This window comes from Ahaetulla prasina, chromosome 3 (genome assembly GCF_028640845.1).
Source record: "Ahaetulla prasina isolate Xishuangbanna chromosome 3, ASM2864084v1, whole genome shotgun sequence".
NCBI classification, from domain to species: domain Eukaryota; kingdom Metazoa; phylum Chordata; class Lepidosauria; order Squamata; family Colubridae; genus Ahaetulla; species Ahaetulla prasina.
In genome coordinates this window covers 71,022,876-71,043,704 of record NC_080541.1, presented here as the reverse complement: position 1 = coordinate 71,043,704, position 20,829 = coordinate 71,022,876, and the positions used below count along the sequence as shown (strand labels likewise).

The following is a 20,829-nucleotide window of genomic DNA, read 5'->3' as shown; positions in this document are numbered from 1 at the left end:
AATTGTCATGCATCATAGGTGGAAAGCCGGATGTTTGTGTGATGTAGAAGCACTACTTTCATTAGTGCAAATGAAATTATTGTAGTTATATGTAAACGTTGAGTACTATTTGAGTCTCAATTTGAATTGCATTATTGGGCTTATCTTACCTAAACCTGGATACTAATAATGTTGGGCCAGACTACCAGGGAGCACCAGACTTGTGGGATGCACTGGGAAGTCAAAAATAAAATAGAAAAGTAAAATATCTAGAAGGGCATTGTGGTAAAGCAGTTCTGTACATAGTGCACACTATCTGTATATAGTATTAAAGCACTCCTGTACTGTTGTGTTACATGTATGACTGCATCTGTATGTAAAGGAAATCCCTAGAATTCAATTGATAAAGAGATTTTATATCTTTGCTATAATAGAACCGCTTCTTTTGTACAAATACACACATGGGCCAAGAAATTTTAGGCCAGTAAGATAATGCAGAAAGATGTGTCACTACAAAGCTTTATATACAGCTACCTAGTAACTAAGTAAATTAAAAACTAAAAAACCAACAACAACCCAAAATCTGAGACATTATAAATAAATGCAATGTTAAGAAACACATGCAGTTTCAAGCAATGTTTATATTTTGTGCTATACATTCAGGTTCAGAAATACATATGCAATTTTTCAACGGAAAAACAAAACACCAGAAATTAAACAAGTAACACAATCTGCTTAAAGTCATTGCTTTGTGATCTTTTGCACGCAGCTCTGAATTAAATTCTGTCCTGGCAGCATTTATTTCTTCTCATTCTTTACTTGTCACATTTTAGCAATGCTTCTTTCTTCAGTTTACGAGATGCACAACTATGAAAAATATTGTTTTGTAAGTATCCAAAAGAGAGGAAAGTTCATAAGCATGCATTTTCCCTCACTTTAATGGTTTGAATCGCTGAATCATTCAAGATGGAAAAGAATTTTACTTTGGGGAATATAGAACTCTCCTTAATTAACATCTTTATAATCGGCATGCCTATTTATATATCTATTTTAGCAAAACTTTTATGCACCTAACTATGATCTCCCTCTAAAAAAGGCCATTTTCTTAATGCTTCCGTAAAACAGCATCAACAATCTGCTCCCAAAGGTGTTGGTTGAGATGTTCTCATTATCACATTCAAGGATATATGGAACGTTAAGCTGATGCAATATCAAGCATTAGAGAAAAACAGTACAGGACACAGATTTCAAAGGGTTAAAGTGTCTCATGCTGCTCCCATTTCTTGGATATTGATGGTTAATTGGTAGAGTATAATAACGAAGTAATTCTGAGTACCTAACATTTTTATAGAATGCATGAGCAAAATGGGATATGATCAATCTGAAGAGAAACGAGAGAATGGGATATTTTGTATAAAACACCTGCTAAGTCACTTTTTTCTTTAAAAAAAAAAGGAGTCTAGCATACCAAAGATGCTTTACCACACCCTAAAATCTGGCACAGGTAGTCATTATGCTTAACAGCTTTTCCTGACAAGCTTCCTTCCAGAACATGTGGATATATCAGTGAGTTAAACATTCACCTAAATTTAAATATATCCGCAAGGCATATCCATCAGATATGGAGTCAGTTTGGACTAAGGTTTAAGGCACCAGGCTAGAAACTGGGAGAGCTTAAATTCTAGTCCCACTTTAGGCATGAAAGTTGAATGGGTGACCTCCAGTCACTTTCTCTCTCAACCCAATTCAAACGGTTGTTGTGGTGGTAAAAATAGTGGAGGAATAAGCGTTAGGCATGTTTTCCATCTTGAGTTATTCACAGAAACTATAAAGGCAGGATCAAAAGAATCTTTAAAAAATAGTCTTTCATCAATCATCAAATATGCATCAGTGAGGAATGCACCTATACCATGATTGATGTGGGGTAAGAATGATACACCAGTGATATGCAACAATCCCTATGTGCTGAAATTAACAGATAAAAACACATCTAATTAGGAAATCCGTAACACTAAGGCACCCAGTGGGGTATATACAGGCTGTTTGCATAGCTGGTTCACTGCAGCATTACTTTGAATGTGCATTCCCCACTGGGTGGCTGCTTACTCTCTTGTAATTTCTTCCTCTTCAGTAATTCCACTCTACAATGGGATAAAAACAACAACAATAGGTTAAGCACAACACAATGTGTACAATATAGATCATCCCTGCAGGATGCTGCAAAGGTCACAAATGCAGGCATTGGTTGTAAAGTTATTTTTTAAGCATTGACATGACTTCAAGCTGTCAGCCAATGAGGCCTTCATTAAGTGCGGATTACCTGTGCTTTGAGTTCTGCATCTTTTCTTTCTAACACTGCCTGTTATCATTTCATCCTTGTTACAGTTGGTCTTCCGGCATCTGACCTGATATTATTATTATTATTATTATTATTATTATTATTATTATTATTATTATTATTATTATTATTATTCTACAACCATTGGAATATTTTGACCGTTTGTTTCAGAATGATCAGAGCCAAGGAACTCATCAAAATGGAGAAACAGCATTTTGTAACATGCAACAATGAACTAGGTACTCCCTACAGATGTCAGATCTGTAGAACAGATTTGAAGTTTAAAAACCGTATTTTTTTTAAAAAAATGCTTGATAGGGTCAGTTTTCCATTATAATTATGTTTCTTTCAGTTCATCACAAAATGTACAGGAAGGTATCCCATGCCTTTGTCAAACACACTTACAGTAGAAGTAACTAGTAGGTATGAATGAAAGCAGCTATATGTCAGCTCATTACCTATTCTAGTCCTCCTATTAAATGCATATGAAGCACCTTTACCACCTTCTTGGCAATTATAGTAAATAATCAAGTTCACCACCCATAATTTGTATCTGACATTATACACTTTATGTAAATATCAAGTATCAGAAAAAAATCAACTAGTTTGAAATGTACTCTAATCATAAACCAGGGAGATAAATAATTAGCATGGATCCGAGTTACAGAATTGTTTAAATAAGTAAGCAAACTGTATGCTATGCATAAAATTATTGATGGAGGCAGAATATGAATTACAATACTATTAATTTGGAATTACTTTCCTTAAAATCTAAACATGTGTCTATGCAAACTAATTTTATGCAAGAGTTACTTTACAGATAGTTCTCGACTTACAACCATTCATTTAGTGACCATCTGAAGTTACAACATCAGTGAAAAAAGTGACTTATGACCATTTTTTCAGTTACGATGTAGCAGAATCCCCATAATCACATGTAGCTTTGGTAGATACCACAATTCTTGAAAATAGTAGGATATTCCAGTTCAACTATTCAAATTCTTCTGGTTCAATTTGAACCCCATTTCATTTGGGATACACACAAACTGAAATATACATATTGAGAAAAAAATTTGTATAAGAAAGAAAATAATATTTTAAGCATAACATAAATATACTAAGCAACATGACTTATATATTAATATTATTTGATTTCTGTTTTAATTTTAAAAACAACTCTCATTCAAAATTCTTTCAGAAAGAAGGGTATTAAAGTATTTTGTCTATGAATCAGATTTTCTTACTCCTTTCAACAACAAAATAAATTGAACTTTGATTAGTTGGATACCAATGACCAATACAAAACTTGAAATATTTCCTCACTTTGGGAATTGTGGTTTTTTTTTAAATAAAAGCAGCTAGAGCAAGTCCATTCCTATGAAATTGCAGCAGAAAAGCCAACCACATTCATTCTTCAAACATGTGTAGAATTAGTAAATGGAGGTGTCTCTATATTACTCTTATTATCTTTCACATCATTCAGAGGCGAATTGTGACCAATCTGACACTCAAACACTTGCTTATAGGCCTTCCTAAAATTCTCCGAAAGGAATGCATATATAATAGGATTCACTGAAGAATTACTGTAAGCCAGGCAATGTGCTGTTATTCTGAAGAAAAATGAAGCTTGAGTTAGGGGGAAGTCTCCAAATTCGGCCCAGAGGTGGACGATGTGATGTGGCAGCCAGGATACCCCAAAAACCACTACAACCACAAGGACAGTTTGAGCTGTCTAAGAGAGGGAAACAATAAATAATGTGAAAAGGCTGTCACAGGATTAAGTTATACAAATAATTTACTAATGTACCATAAAAGCAATGAAAACAGAAAGGATATGTGTTAAGTAAATCCTCCAGTGCCTTGAGAGCAAGGTATTATTTTATGACAGGAATTTATCCCTTCAAATCCACAGATAATAATGGTAAAAACACTTAAATTGAAGTAAGAGCCATTCAATTCTGAATTATATCCTTAGGAGTGCTTTGTAAATCATCCATTGTCATGCTAAAATTTCTGTATTAATCTTGTCAAAATTTTTAAAACTCAAAGCCCCATGTAGACTCCTGGATCTTAACTAACCATGAAGAGATTTCAAACTGAGATATGATAGTCACTGGTCCAGAAACCTTTAAGTCAAATGCCTATGCAGATAACCAATAGTCAATTTTCCATAGATTATCTGAATTGGCTATTGGTATCATTATAAGATTGAATAAAAACTTAATTTATCTTTATCTAAAAGGGTCTGATTGTCATTAATTTAACTAAGGAGGGTTTTTTTAATCAATCAACTTGTGTTGTATCATCTGCTGATAATATTGAACCATAATTCTTACTGTCCATAAACCCAGCTAAAACAAAAGATATATTACTTACATTTAATTTATAGGTATTTCCTTTGTCCTTTTTAAAAATCCAAAGGTGTACATGTTATAACTGATGACAGTTTAAAAAATGAGAAATGAATTACTACTTTGAAAGTAGTAATGGCATATAATAGCTGAGAATCTCTTGCAATATCTTACAGCCATTATAGTCATTATACTGTTATTGTTAGGCAACTAGAGAGATTCTACACTACTGTTATTGTTTATTTATTGTAATTTTATACATTTTCCTTAAAAAGCAAAATATGTGAAGAGTAATTCTACCAAACATGAAATACATTTTAAAACCATTTATGTTTACACATAAAAGCCAGGCTGTGAATCCTTTTTTTTAATCACCCCCAAATCTTGTAAGTACTCCAACATCTTAGATATTATCCAGTATTTCAGTCATTTGTATTATTCTAGTTTTAATTTAATTACATGACATTAAAACTATCTTGTTGGGACTCTATTCCTGAAATGAGGTTAAAGCCACATGTTAAAAACAACATATGGAGAAACTATTAAGACTTTTCTTATGAAAGGTGGTGTTGATGAGGTATTAGAATGGAGTGATCTCCCCACAACTGGGCAGAACTTCTGAGAAAAATACTGAAATTACTTAAAGTAAATTATCAAGTTGTCTTTAATTTGATGGACTATTTAGTGTTGGCTAATATAGGGAGAGGGATGCGGTGGCTCAGGGGCTAGGACCTTGAGCTTGTCGATCAAAAGGTCGACAGCTTAGCGGTTCGAATCCCTAGTGCTGCCGTGTAACGGGGTGAGCTCCCGATACTTGTCCCAGCTTCTGCCAACCTAGCAGTTTCGAAAGCATGTAAAAATGCAAGTAGAAAAGATAGGCACCATCTTTGGTGGGAAGGTAACAGTGTTCCGTGCACCTTTGACGTTGAGTCATGCCGGCCACATGACCCTGGAGACGTCTTCAGACAGTGCTGGCTCTTTGGCTTTGAAACGGAGATGAGCACCGCCCCCTAGAGTCAGCAACGACTAGCACGTATGTGCGAGGGGAACCTTTACCTTTACCTTTTTAATATAGGGAGCCAAAATGGCTAACATGGTGACAAAGTGGCCATTATAGGAAGACAAAAATGGCATTTCAAGACAGTATACTTATTTTTTAAGAATTCTAGTATACCCTCAGAAAGCTATAAAGCTATAAAGCTTAATATACCCAGATTAATATACCCAGAGGAGCCAGATTGTTGGGGGGGGGCAATAAGTTGACTTTGTAAAATATATACAAATAGAATGAGACTATTGCCCTATACATTGTAAGCCGCCCTGAGTCTTCGGAGAAGGGCGGGGTATAAATGTAAAAAAAAAAAAAAAAAATATCTAACACCTGTTATCTCATTCCTACTCTAATTTTAACTGGCAACTCCAATATAAGCTATCATTTTTCCACCTTTTTTCCTTTACTTTATCATAGTACGACAAAGGGAACTCAAACACATTCAAATTACTTCATGACATATTAATTGGTTTAATAAAGATATTGTTCTACTATGATTTGTTTTATAAGAAAAGCTTTCTACCTTCTTCTTGGATGCTTCTGACTTCTTTGATATGTTCCTCAGCTTCTTATGCAGATGATTGAGGACCTGAAAAATATAAGTAACTTTCATATAATTAGTTTATTTGTATTTTTTGGCATTTTCTTTTAAATAGGTATTAATTGATTTTCACAGCAAAAATTCCTGAAATTTATTCTATAACTTGCTAAATATATTAATTTTCCTCAAATGTAGACAAATAATGTTTGAAGCACATGATTTGCAAAAATCTATTGAAAAAATGGAACTCTTGTTTATACAATTTCTGTATAAAACATAATTAATCAAATCAGTAAATAAATCATGTTTTGATTTGATTCATATCACAACATTCATGCCATGTAATGGCAACACCTTAACGTGATTGTTATTCACCTGTTGCTATGTTCACATTGATTAAAAGCATATATGCACATACCTGTCCTCTGTACATATCAGTTTGATCCTAAACCATCTTAAGAAAATCCTATTCAGATTGGCATCAGCTTATAAATATTCATCTCATACTTCAGGCTACCATTTTATCCCATTGGACAATTTCCCTGTTGCTATGCCTACCTACTTTTATCTTTCAAACTACCCCTTTTTATTTCTATGGGTAGATCTTCCTGGAAATCAGTATTTTTATGTCTGCAGGCACACACACACATACTTATACATACAATACACACACATATAAATGATTGGTATAGGTATAGATATCACAAAAAGTGAAATTAAATTTATATATGCAAAATTATCAAAATCCACATAGATGCAAGCACATTTTCTTTTTTTAAAAAAAAACTTCCTTAGCAATAGCAATAGCATTTAGACTTATATACCGCTTCACAGTGCTTTATAGCCCTCTCTAACCAGTTTACAAAGTCAGCATATTGGCCCCAACAATCCGGGTCGTCATTTTACTGACCTTGGAAGGATGGAAGGCTGAGTCAACCCTGAGCTGGTGAGAATCGAACAGCTGAACTTCAGGCAGCCGGTAGGCAGCAGAAGTAGCCTGCAGTACTTCATTCTAAACTACGCCACCACAGCTCACGCTTACTTCTACATCTGATTCAAAGGGCTGTTTTATTTCTATTATACTAGTAGAATAGAATAATCAGTAAAACTCTTTTTTATATAATGACAGCATATTTTGTTAATTCAAAATCCATTAGGAAAATGATTTTTTTAAATTATGATTTTTGTCGTTCTTCTTTTGCTTTATTTAATAAGTGTGATTCTATAGTTTCAATGATTTTCTAATTACCTGAGATAGAACAGTCTCACTCAGCTTCCAGATAAGTCTATAGGGTCTTTGGGTTTTTGAGAAGCTGAGGATGAAGGCTTTCCTTCAGGTAACTAGAAATTGTTGATTTGGTGGAACTGCATTTATTAAGAAAAAAAAAGGAAGAGAGAAGCAGCTCAGAAATTATTATTAGTACAGTTATTAGCACAGTTAGATGTTTAGATCCATGCTAGCTGGGGAATTCTGGGAGTTGAACTCCACAAGTCATAAAGTTGCCAAGTTTGGAGATCTCTGGTTTAGACTGTATTTGAGATTTTTATCCACCTATCGATCCCTTCCCAAGAACCTGCAATAAGCAGATGTTGTTTGGTGGTTTTGAAGGAATTGTCACAGGATTTAAGCTGTTCCAAGTAAAACCACCTTTTGCAATTGACTGATGATGATTCTCTGCAAGGCAGCCATTGAACTACCATAGTTGGCTAGACTGAGGCAAACTGTAAACACTCTGGAAATGCAGTGCTCATATTTTTATTTGAGGATAATGCATAGTACAAATGTTTCACAACAACTTTGTGATGATTAGTTAACACAAACCAGATTCATCTGCCACTTTAATAATTTTAAAATTGAAAAAGATTTGTGTTTATACAAACAGTTTAAGGCTAGCTGAACCTTTTAGTTTTTAAACATTTTAGTTCAGTTAAGCATTATGTGTCCATTCAGATCCCTTACCTTTCCTATAAAATAAAATCAGAGGAATATATTTCCTTCTTTTTTTCAATCTTCAGCCCCAAACCTACATCTCACATCTATTAGCTTAACATATCAGAAATATGTGTCAGTTGGCTATAGTGACATAGAAGCAAGGAAAAGGTCATTTATTGTGGTTATTGGTGGTGAGGGAAAGGTGAATATACTACACAAAAATATTCTAGGTCTATTTCACTTGAAATAGAAGCAATTCATTGTATTAAGAACAGATGCAGGTTTCTTGCTAGCATGACTATTGCTAGAAATAAATACTGTAATATATTATGGCCATCTATTGCCTGTTATAGATTATTATACCTGTGCACAAAAGCATAGAACTGTAATTTGAGGAACAGATGCATTGAATCCTATAGAATTCATATTCAAGTAGACTTATGTAAGACTGTGCTGTTAGAGAATCAGAAAAAAAATTCCATTTTTTTTTTCCAGTTGATAAAAGATGACTTTACCATGCATACACAAAACTATGGATAATACAGAAAATTAAGAAATCATACACAGGTGTAATTATCAAATATTTAGTAGAATCATCACATTAATTTTCCATACTTTATCATAACCATTAATTTTTTAATGTAAAGATTGTCATGTTATAGAAAAAATCCTTTTATAGATCTTTTTTCTGTAACTGTATTATAGATGCCTGTATATGTATACTACTTATTTAGACTTTTATCCTTTCCTGAGAGCAAAGTTAACATGTTCCTTTGTTGAGCTTGTTTTTTAAAAAAAAAATATATGCAGAGATAACTTAAGATCTGTCTCATCGTAGGACATCGCAAATCAGTATAACAAAATATTGCAATATTTGTTCCTTCCTACTCTTTGAATTTAGGAAAACTTTCATACACAGTAGTGGATCAAAATAGATTTCATTAAAAGACAGTCTTCTCTTAGAAGCAACTTATCTTTAATAGAGAAAATTATTCCACTTATAAAAATGTTGCTTGAGATTCAATGCACTGCTCTTTAATGTAGTAAAACTTTATTACTGGAGTGTTCAATATGAAAAATATATAGAGAAGGCAAAAGAACTGTTGGAATTTTTCTCAGGAAGCAAAAATATTTTTTCTTGGTAATAAGATAAAAAAATAATATAGTGCTTCAGGCCAATATTTTACAATTAATTATTTTAAATTACTGAGTTTAAAATCAGCAAGGTTTTTTATTATTAAAAGGACCATTATTCAGAATTATTCTTGTTATGATTTATACGTAGTGCAATTATTTACCACTTCATTACTTCCATAGGCTACATTATTCTGGGCATAATAGCTTCTGTTCATGGATTGAGTATATTGAGATCGCAGCCCACTCTAAGAGTTTCCAGCACAAAATATAGTACAATACCATAACATTTCCAAGGAAAGCAGCCTAAATTTCCCTATATATAGCAAACTATATCTTTTGTTCACATACAAAGCTCTTTGGATCCAGTTCTCATTTTGATTATTGAGTTAATCCTCCTTTACCATTTCAGCATTCAGACTAAGAACTGCTTTTAAAAACTTTTTTTTCTGGAACTTTTTTTTTTTTTATTCAAAAAGTTTTACAAAAAAAAATTTTTCCCCCTTTCCCCAACCCTCTCCTTCACAAACCCTCCCCTCCCCGGCTTCGCGGAACAAACACAAGGTATAGTTAAAAATAAAACAAACATATGCTAAAAAAAATTTTTCCCAAAACTATTATACCAATTCTCCCTCCCTAGCTCTGACTTCCTCCTTACATAACCAAATCCTTCAAAAAATTAACAATAAACTTTTAAATTGTTTGTTGAGGTTATGAATCAATGAATAAATAGGGGATCATTGTATAATGCTTTTTTTCAAATCAAGAATAAATAGAAATACACATAAAACTTTATCTCTGTCAGACGAAGTCAGACTTTTGCAACTCATCTGTCCTTCGCTGCTTTATAAAAATAGATTTTTTTAAAAAATACTGTTAACAGGCACCTAAAGTAATTTATCACTGCTTGCCCAGTAAGATAAGAAAAAAAGATTGTTTCAGAGAATGAATAGAATTGGTGACTGAAGCAAATTCAGCTATTTTCCAGTTGGGAAAAATTCACCTCAGTGTAAAAAGGCTTTCAGATTTAGGGCTGATTCCTAAATTGCCAGTTTTGCCATCCACCTTTATGTATTAGCTCTAGAAACAGATCTCACTGCAAAGTTACTAAAATGCTACAATATTAGGACGCCTTACAACACTAGGAGAGCTACTAGAAAGAAACACTTACGTAAAAATGTCCTGATAATTCCAACTGAATTTGGAGAAAGGATGGTAAAGCAAATTAAAAAGAAAATGGCAGAAAGAAATGGAAAAAGAACACTACTTCTATTTTCTCCATGTTCCCAGGGATGTTATTAGTTTAGGCCAAGAGGTTATAAACCTCTCTTTGAAAGGAGATAGTGTCATTTGCTTTGAAAGAGGCATTAATGTGCCTTCCTTGAAGACGTCAAGCCTAGAACCAGAGAGCCAATTTGGTGTAGTGGTTAAGGTGCTGGCTTAGAAACTAGGAGACTGTGAGTTCTAGTCTTCTCTTATGCCCAAGAAGCCGACAGGGCCTTTAAGCCAGTCACTATCTCTCAGCTCAACCTACCTCACAAAGTTGTTATTATTGTAGGGAAAAGAGGAGACCAAAGGAGGATGATATATATTCACTGCATTGGTTTACTTATAAAGTAATAAAGGCAAGATAAGCACCTAGTAAATAAAATAAACTATAAGTTAGATGCTAAAACTATTTTAGGCCAAAACAATCGAGTGCGTGGTGTTCACCATCTCAAGTCATCTCTTGAACTCCTGAGGGAAAGACACAACATAAATCTAGCAAATAAATAAAATTGGCTACTTGTTCATTTCAAAATTTGTATAGGCCTGTTGGAAAATTACCTGCATCTAATTAAACAGGGTATCTTCTGATGAACTATAATTAAGTAACAATGCATGGACCTGCCCTTAACTGTACTGGTCCACAGCATTCACAGACATGCAGATAAAGTCTTGTATCTTTATTGAAAATATTTACAAATAGAACTCTAATGGTAAAAAGGGTTGAACACACATAGTCCCTTACACCCAAAATACCAAGCCCATAAAAACTCAAACCAATTTAAATTAAAAACAAGAGGGTCAAACAAAAATGGTTTGAAGGCCTAGGACCACTATCTGAAAAGGCAGGTTAAGGAGATAAAGTGAGATATTGGTGAGATAAATGGAAAATTGCCCCCAACAATTCTTCTTATATAGGAGTGGCAAGACCCTAATTTCTTCCTTCAGAGGGGCAGGGGTCTCTCTGACCAATAAGCTTCCTGAATACCTTTGTTCAGTCATCCTCTATTCATGGAGGACCCTTGATTTTTTTTGGGGGGGGGGGTTAGCTCCACTCCTTTGATCTCTGAGGTCAGCAATAGATGCATTTTCTGGCTGCTAGGCAAGGTTGCTTTCCCTGTCTGAGACTCTTCCAACTTAACCCCGTCAGACTGAAAGACCTACTATAACTCCTCTTCATCTTCCGAGTGTGAGCTGGCCCTGATATTAACATCCACCCACTTCAGAGAGAAAACATGATGAAGCTGAAAATGAAAAATGCATCAAAAATTAAATAGATAAAATCGCCTTCTCATCTATTCCTCACTGAAATTAGGATGCTTTGGCACTGAAAAATGTATTTAAAGTAAGCACATATAAATTGTGCTTAGAAAAACCTTTCCATCTGGGAAAAGCCCTTTGAGGGTTTTTATGCAGTAAAAGATCAGATAAATCTTGTTGATACATCTTCCATGCTGTGGCCTTACAATTTCCCTCCCAGAATCCTTGGACCTGAGAGGCCCAATATATTATATTTATTAGTGTGATTGAAAGGAATTTAAAATTATGAGGTGGTCTCAGATATATCACATCTTGAGTCAGTGGATTCTATGTAGGCCGAGAGATCGATAATTCCACTAAAATATAACTATTAATAGGAAGTGGTGTTTTACTTCCTTCAAGGTTTAATAAACTGCACAGGGCCTAATTGGAAGATGGTAGTCACATATAGTAAGCCTACCATAATTCCTTCCGGTCAGTGGTGGATTCACTCATGCAAACCAGTAGCAAAGAAGAAGAAGCTTCTGTGCATGTGCAGAGCATATTTGATGGTGGGTGGGCAGAGCCTCCTGCCGCCGCTACTTGTTTTCCCAAACCGGTGTGAACCGGGAACAACTCACCACTGCTTCCAGTTATACCACTTCCACTAAAAAAGAATATATATACCTCAATGTTGAACTGTCGAGTTCTTGGTGCTCTCTGATTTTTGTTGTTTGAATCAAAATCAGAATAAAGCTGGAAGGGACCTTGGAGGTCTTCTAGTCCAGCCCTCTGCTCAAGCAGGAGAACCTATACCATTTCAGACAAGCGACTGTGGAGTCTCTTCTTAAAAGCCTTGGGTAAGGAAGCACCCACAACTTCTGAAGGCAAGCTGTTCCACTGTTTAATTGTCCTCACTGTTAGAAAGTTTCTTCTTAATTCCTTAATTCCTCCATTGTTTCTTGTCCTGCCCTTTTGTGATTTGGAAAATAAACTGACCCCCTCCTCTTTATGGCAGCTTTTCAAATACTGGAATACTGCTATTTGCTTGCATACGTTTCATTACCCAGCTAGGTAACATCATCAATGCTAGTGAGTGTGGGGACTTGCTCTCCATTTATAGACAGTACCTTGTTCTACCAGTGTTGGCAGTGGTAATTAGAGATTAAAGTATTGTTTTCTGATAATTTGTCTTGTATTAATCCTTGCCTATCTGGATATTGGATGCTGGAGTGTTCTAATATTTTGGTCACGTTATTAGCTTTTTTATTTTATCTTTTGAATGGTATATTCGAAAACAGGTGTATTACTATTATTCTTCTAATCTTTCCTATTAGCCACTCCTACTACGACTATCATTTTGTATCTTATGAACCATCTTATGGTTGTATCTTATAAATTATGATTGTATCATATGATTTATGATTTATAATTTTGTTGCTTGTATATACACTGAGAGCTTATTCTATTCTATTCTATTCTATTCTATTCTATTCTATTCTATTCTATTCTATTCTATTCTAGTCCATTCATTCCATTTTATTTAAATATTATTTAACTCTATCCCAGGCCAGTAAACCACATTTACTACGATTATAACTAATTTCTGTGGAATTTATTTCAATGACTCTATAAAGTATATATCCTTGGAGTCACTGAAGCAGTCAGCAAGAGCTTAAATGGACTCCAGGGGATGGTAGAGAACAGGAAGATCTGGAGGAACATTGTCCATGGGGTCACGATGGGTCAGACACAACTTTGCAACTAACAACAAAGGTATATATGAAAATATTTTACCCAATACTTTATGTGTTTACTCAAGATAAGCATATATTATAATCCCAGTTTAAAAGTAGTGGTTAAATCAGGTGTTGAGACAGCAGTGAATAACCTATTCCTCTCATAATGTAATTTCTTTGGGTCAATTTAATTCTGCAGAAATTTGGATTTAAAACTTCTGTAGAATGGACAAATTAGTTTGATTTAGCTCTGGGCTACATATTCAGCTAAAGCTAAATCATTACCTTACAGATGACCCCCACCCTGTTAAAGACCTTGGAGTTTTCATATCAAATGATCTAAGTGCCAAAGCCCACTGCAACTACATAGCAAAAAATGCTCTAAGAGTTGTAAACCTAATTTTACGCAGCTTCTTTTCCAAAAACTCTACACTACTGACAAGAGCATACAAAACATTTGCTAGACCTATTCTTGAATACAGCTCACCTGTCTGGAACCCATACCACATCTCTGACATTAATACAATTGAATGCATCCAGAAATATTTTACAAGAAGAGTTCTCCGCTCCTCTGAATACAACAAAATACCTTATACCACCAGACTTGAAATCCTGGGATTAGAAAACTTAGAACTCCGCCAACTCCAACAAGACCTGTGTTTAACACACAGAATCATCTATTGCAATGTCCTTCCTGTTAAAGACTACTTCAGCTTCAATCGCAATATTACAAGAGCAAACAATAGATTCAAACTTAATGTTAACTGCTTCAGTCTTGATTGCAGAAAATATGACTTCTGTAACAGAGTGGTTAACGCTTGGAATGCACTACCTGACTCTGTGGTCTCTTCTCAAAATCCCAAAAACTTCAATCAAAAACTGTCTACTACTGACCTCACCCCATTCCTAAGAGGTCTATAAGGGGCGTGCATAAGAGCACAAAAGTGCCTACCATTCCTGTCCTATTGTTCCCTTTCATTATATCAGATTAATATAGTTGTTGCATACTTTTGCTCACATATTATGTTTGTGTATACTGTTGTGACAAAATAAATAAAACAAAACAAAAACAATAAAGCGCATCTTGGTTTACACACAAATGTTACTCTACCTCCATGGTAGAGAAATATTCTGGAGGAATTATTTCTACTTCTTAAACCATTCCTTCTGGGAAACTGAAGAAATTAATATTAACTATTCATTTTATAACAAATTTAGCAGGACAAGTAGAAAATCAATACACAACATGAAATCAGTTTCCTTTGACTTCAAAATAAGCTTAATACAATTAAAAGTTTTTTTCATATATACTGGACACTTATTTAATAGAGTGGTGGCAATTACCCTGCTGTTAGAAATATTATCCTGAAATTGGAACAGTGGCCTATGAGATTTGGTCATTTTCTATTATTGTTGCATTGAGGGCTGAGGTTAGTTGGATTATTGGTTTCTGATCCTAGATCAACTGCTTTGCATTGAGATTGCATATTTTTGCATAACATGCAATTTAGGTTGATAAATTGCATGTACATGCAATTTATCAACATAATCTACAATTGCAAACTTTCAGGCCAAGGATTATTATAGAAATCTGAAAATATAGCTTTTTACCTGATTGGCAGTATGGGTGTTGATATGTATTGTTTGTTAAAATTTGAAATTCTTTTTTTTTCCTTTTCTTTTTTACAAAGGGAGAAATGAATGACAATGTGATTGTTGACTGAAATTCTGTTTGTTACAATTTCCAGATCATCTCCTTCCTTCTCCTTTTTTTTTTCCTCACTAGCTAAGCTTGTTCATTTTATGGCTTGTTAATCATTTAATGTTGCATTTCTACTCTTATTAGTTTTCATGATAAATTTACTATGCAAACTAATAAAATTTAAATAGTTATGTCCCATATCCTGCCTGTTCACCTTTTGATACCTTACTGGAAGCTCAAGTGCACTAATGAAGATATCAGTTCCAACAGAAGACGGCGACTTCAGTTCTCTCTTCTAATGACACTGCCTGTGATAGGTTGGAAGAAAACACTTAGAGATGGCAACCAACCAAAATCACAGGACATCATCTTTAGAAGTAATGAGGGAATTAAGCGAAAGTGGAGAAATTCTGCTACTCTAGTTCCATTCACCAGTATCTACTTTATGCTTTTCCTAATGGTAAAGATTAAAAAAGTTCCATATTTAACTCTAAAAAGATAAGACCTAAATATACAAAGTAATTTCTTATGAGATATTTCATGGGTTGAATGGAATAGAATAAATAATTACTAAGTATATAGCTCCTTTTGCTTCTGGGGAAATAGCAAAAATAAAAAATTCTTTTACGCACATTTATATCTGGTTCTTTTCCTAGATTTTTAAAAACGATGTTATTTTAATGAACTTTTTTTTAAAAAGTAACAATTCCAGATGTTAAAATGGAGAAAACAGAAGTCAGCATTTCTCACCCACCCCACTTCAATTACTTCACAAACAGCTACAGCTACATCAAATCATGGACGCTGAAGAAAATTTTTTGTAGCCAAATATGTGCATAATTGTACAATTGCGTAATTGGAACAGTGGAACTTGAGGCTATCCTGTGCCAGCAAGTAAAAAGAGAATAGGCAAAACAAGCAGTATTGCTGGAGAATTCCATTCCATGATATTGCAAGTAGTATTAATATTATTTAAAAATAGATAGCTGTTGTGTTGATCTTTCACAAGACTTCTCATTTGCTGAGAAGAAAGTTAGGGCTTGGTTTTAATAGGAGAGCTTAAAAGGGAAATATATAATATTCAAATCATTTTCTCCTATTATGAATGATATCCCTAGCATTGATACATATAGTAAGTTGAAAATAGTGGCCAAAGACTGTCAAGAGACTGTACTGGTTACAAATCGAGTCAACAAGTATCGGTTTGTGCTTTGCCAATCAGATAATCCTCTTTTAATTCTAGCATGTAAAGGTATCCAATACTAAAGAATATATGTAGCTCCAAGTTGGTGTTCTTAAAACGTGATTATTTTCCAGTCAAGCTTAGAGAATACCAAGAACCCAATACATAAAGGTATGTGCATGGAATTTCCACTCAGATGTTACACACCTGGTACCAGCAGTTTCATCTCCTTGACCATTACTTAAGTACAGATATGTCTCCAGAAGCAGGATATAGAACAGGATTTTGTTCCATTCAAGCATTCCCCATACATGTATCTTGAAAGGATCTAGGCAACATCCCAGCATGGTACCATTAGCCATACTTTCTACTATCCACACATAAGGCAGGCAGCTATATAAGGAAAGCTTTGCAGACTTTTACGCTAAATGCTAACAGTATAAACTTCCTGCTATATAAATAAAACTGTAGATAGGTCAGCAGAAGTGACCCATTGCTTAATTCTCCATTAAAAAGATGTGCATGGGTATAGTCCCTTCCTTATCCTCCCCAAAAAAGATTGTTCTGGTATTTCTGGTGTTTAAAATGGAATATTCTCCTGGGGTTTTTTTTTATTTCAGCTTTCCAGCTATTTTTTCTGTTTAATGCAGATGGTAAATCAGAACAAGTGCATAGTATTTAACTTTTTTTGTTTTATTGGAAAACTTGGATTTACAGAGATTCTCAAGTGAAACTTCTACTATTCTGAAATTAGCAGATTTTTCATTACGTGGTTGAAAGAAACTTTGTTCCGAGATAAGTTATATTCTATGCATCCTTTCAAGTTTAGTCTATTGCTTCAAAGATAAATGATCAATATTATAAGCTGTGTTGGTTTCAAGTAGGTGATAATTTATTTGCATGCCAGCAACAAGTACTAACTTTAGAGAAAGAACTGTGTGAACTGTTCCATATTCAAGGGAATCAGATTCAAAATTCAGTGAAAGTGAATCAGAATATAAGGATTCAGTCCCTTGAGTTCTCAGGATTTCTGTTAATTCTCTCTCTCCAGATATACAAATGAGTTCATCAGCAGACTGTCTCCTATCCTAAAGACTAAAATCAATAGCAGATTTTTAACCGAAAGTCATGATATTAATTGTGACACCCAGAAAGCCAGCAGAATAGATCTGCTAGCTTTTTGTCACAATTCATACTTTACCAAACGTAACAGAAAATTTCCCTTGATGGTAATAGTTTATTCAAAGCTCAGTCAATATTTCATTCATTTAGCCACTGATGGAAATTCTGAGATATATTTCAAGAACCCTTAATTTTTGTCAGCTCTTAATAGGCGATTCAGAAAAACATGAGTTCACGAGCAATTTAAAGGAGGCAATCAAACAAACAAAAAAAGCAAACAACCCTAATTAACCAAATACAGGCAGAGGAGAAAATGCAAAACTTGCTCTGGGCTCTGTTTCTTCCTTTGATGGGCAGCTATAATACTATGAAGTTGAATAACCTCCCTGATATATAGATTAACAGTTAATTATTAAGTGCTATATTGATTTCTTTTTCAAACCTTATTCTAACAAAATCCATTAGTTTTAATTTTTAAAGGAGAACCTGACATAAATTCATTTATCATTTGAGGGATCAGAGTGCTACAAAACTTGAAATCTCCTGCTCCAAAATATCCTCCAAAATACTTCGTCTATAACTTCCTTAAGCATCTATACATCTGAAGTGTTGTGTGCTCAACAGAATATCCCCAAATGTAACTTTAACCCTAGTCACTGTTGTTCAATATATAATAATCCTGCATAAGATTATGTGTTGGAATTGAACAGCACTAGAAAGTGCAGTTTATACATTGAACAGAACCTCGAACAATCCTCTCTCAACTATTCACTCAAGTGTTTGTTATTTGCTTTAGCGTTACGTTACAACACATGAAAGAAATAGCAAGAAGCACCATTAGAGGTAAGATACAAGTTGCATATTTCCATATTATCACTATGTTTAGACACTGGATAAATTACTGTGTATTTTTGCTGCATCAAGTTTCCAGGATCCTGGGAGAGGCTGTCTCATGCATTTATTGGGCAGAACCTCTGTCCTTATCAACCTCACTTACCTTGGCATAGCAAAAGGAGATGAGCAGCAGAGGTAGCAAATAGCCAAAGATGAAGGTACACAAGACATACACTTTCTTGTGCTGGAGATTGGGCCAGACTTCCCAACAAAAGGTCTGGTTGAGGAATTTTTCATGGACAATGTGCTGGTGGTGAGCCACAGGGGAAGCCATGGCAATAGAGAGAAGCCAGATGACCCCTACCCCCAACAGCGCGTTACGGGACACTCGCACGGATGAGGAGCGCCGGGAATGCACAATGGCCACGTAGCGGTCCACCGACATAGCCGACAGGGTAAATATGCTGACCAACATGGAGACGGTGAAGAAGTAGTGGATGAACTTGCAGATGAAGGTACCCAGAGACCAATTGGGCAACATGTACACGGTAGACTGGAAAGGAATGCAGAAGAGTAAATAAGCCAAGTCAGCGATGCTCAAGTTGAGCACAAAAATGTTGGTGGTGCTGCGGGGTTTGCCCGGCTTGCTCCTGGCCAGCACCGTGATGACCAGGGAATTGCCCATCACGCCCAGGGTGAAAATGAGGCCGAAGGCAATCAGGGTGATGAAATTCTCGACGCCGATCTCAGAGAGGAAGCTGGCTTGCTCTTTCTCTGAGGACTGATGGAGGGAGGACCTGGAGGCATTGAAGTCCAGCCAGGGCGAATCCCAGGTCTGATTCCGGTCGCTGGGAACGGCAGAGGCTTCCGCTGCCATGCTTCTGCTGCGCCGTCTTGGGATGGGGGGTAAGAAGCAAACTCGGAAGGCGACAGGTCTCGCGTGGCTCTCCCGCCGAAATCCTCTCGGAAGGATGCCCCGGCCAAGCTCTCCGCTTTCCCTCGCTAACTCCGCGTGGAGACTCCAGAGGCTGAGCCCTCTGTCCTCTTCTCGCACCCGCCCCTGCTCCCCCCCGCCTACTAAGTAGCAGCTCCGAGGAGGGGAAGGGAGACACGAGCCGGCGCTGCTTCTGGCTTTTCAAAGAAAGCTCCGCGCGCGCCCAAGGCTGTTGCTTCCCCACGACCACGCTTGCCCGTCGTTTCAGTCCGTCCCCGCCCTGCTTTGCTCCCTTAGAGCAATGGGCAACTTCCCACAACCAAGCCGGGCTGAACGTGGAAAGACTTTCTTTTTCTACCCTTTTTTTTTTTTCTGGGAACGACTGCCAGCCCTTGGACGCAGCCCGGCTCAAATTCCCGAGGTTCCCCAAAGCGACCCGCTTTGGGGTGCTTTCCTTTCCCTACTTTCCTGGCTCCCGGCAGCTGAACGCGGAGCTTAGCCGGGGCACTGATGCAGCGACTGTCCAGCGGCAGCCAGCGTGTGTTGACTGGCACCCTCGCTCCTTTTTTTTCTCCTCTCCTCCTTTTTCCCAATATCACGCTCCTCCCTCAGCTTGCTTGACGTAGGGTGAACTCTGACAGCCAAATCAGGGCCAGGTCGGATTCCCGCGTTTCCTACACCCATGTTCAGTGTGTAAAACCCGGGTCTCTACTATCTCTCAACCCCCCCCACTCCCTCCTCCAGGAAACGCTGCCCTTTCCCCTGCCTGGAATCAGCACCATTCAAGTATCCGGTGGGATTGATGGGAAAGGGTCTATCTTGTCCCTTTTATGTTGTTCCTTTCCTTTCTTCACTTCATTTTGGCGGAGGCCAAACCTCAACCTAGCCAGGCATATAGTAAATTACACTACAGGATAATGTAACTCCAAGTCTGGATATTTGTTGTTATACTTTTAATGTGCTTTTCTTCTCCAGAGCTGCATGTATGCTTTCCAGTGGTGAAATCCAAATTATTTTACTACCAGTTCTGTGGCCCTGGCTTGGTGGGCATGGCAGGGGAAGGATACTGAAAAATCTCCATTCCCACCCTACTCTGGGGCCAGCCAGAGGTGGTATTTGCCAGTTCTCTGAACTACTCAAAATTTCCGCTACCGGTTCTCCAGAACTTGTCAGAACCTTCTGGATTTTACCCCTGATGCTTTCCCTCCCATCATATGCTGGGCAATCCGGTAAGGTATGTTGGGTAGAGAGAGAAACAGAGACAGAACAAACCAAGCTAAAAAGCATGAAAGCATTTTGTTTTTTATTTTTTTTAGGAAAAAAAAATCAGATTTGTAACTCTCTTTTCACCAGCAAGCAAAGAAATCAGCCCCAGTTCAAAAAATGCAACCAAATGTCAGTTGTTAGCTGAAAACTAAGGGTGTTATTTTGGCTGAAAATTTGTAGGAATTATGTCGTTGTAGCATACAGAAACAAAACACAT

At 36.2% G+C, this 20,829-nt stretch overlaps 1 protein-coding gene across 1 annotated transcript; it reads right to left on the bottom strand.

Moving 5' to 3' along the window:
• Nucleotides 1-1,933: 1,933 nt before the first annotated feature.
• On the bottom strand, nt 1,934-19,848 carry GALR1 (galanin receptor 1). The gene is made up of 3 exons (XM_058178979.1): nt 18,576-19,848; nt 6,243-6,308; nt 1,934-4,049 (listed from the first exon to the last, which is right to left on the bottom strand). Exons 1-3 carry the CDS (start codon nt 19,287-19,289, stop codon nt 3,732-3,734), a joined length of 1,098 nt encoding a protein of 365 aa, XP_058034962.1. The 5' UTR covers nt 19,290-19,848; the 3' UTR covers nt 1,934-3,731.
• Between the last annotated feature and the right edge of the window lie 981 nt (nt 19,849-20,829).

What these genes read in the sequence shown, in the direction of transcription:
- GALR1 (XM_058178979.1), bottom strand. Translation starts at nt 19,289, where the DNA reads ATGGCAGCGGAAGCCTCTGCCGTTCCCAGCGACCGGAATCAGACCTGG. An exon ending in TCTCCTTTTGCTATGCCAAG is followed by an intron (nt 6,309 to 18,575) that starts GTAAGTGAGGTT and finishes TATATTTTTCAG; the next exon opens with GTCCTCAATCATCTGCATAA. An exon ending in CAGAAGCATCCAAGAAGAAG is followed by an intron (nt 4,050 to 6,242) that starts GTAGAAAGCTTT and finishes TCCCTCTCTTAG; the next exon opens with ACAGCTCAAACTGTCCTTGT.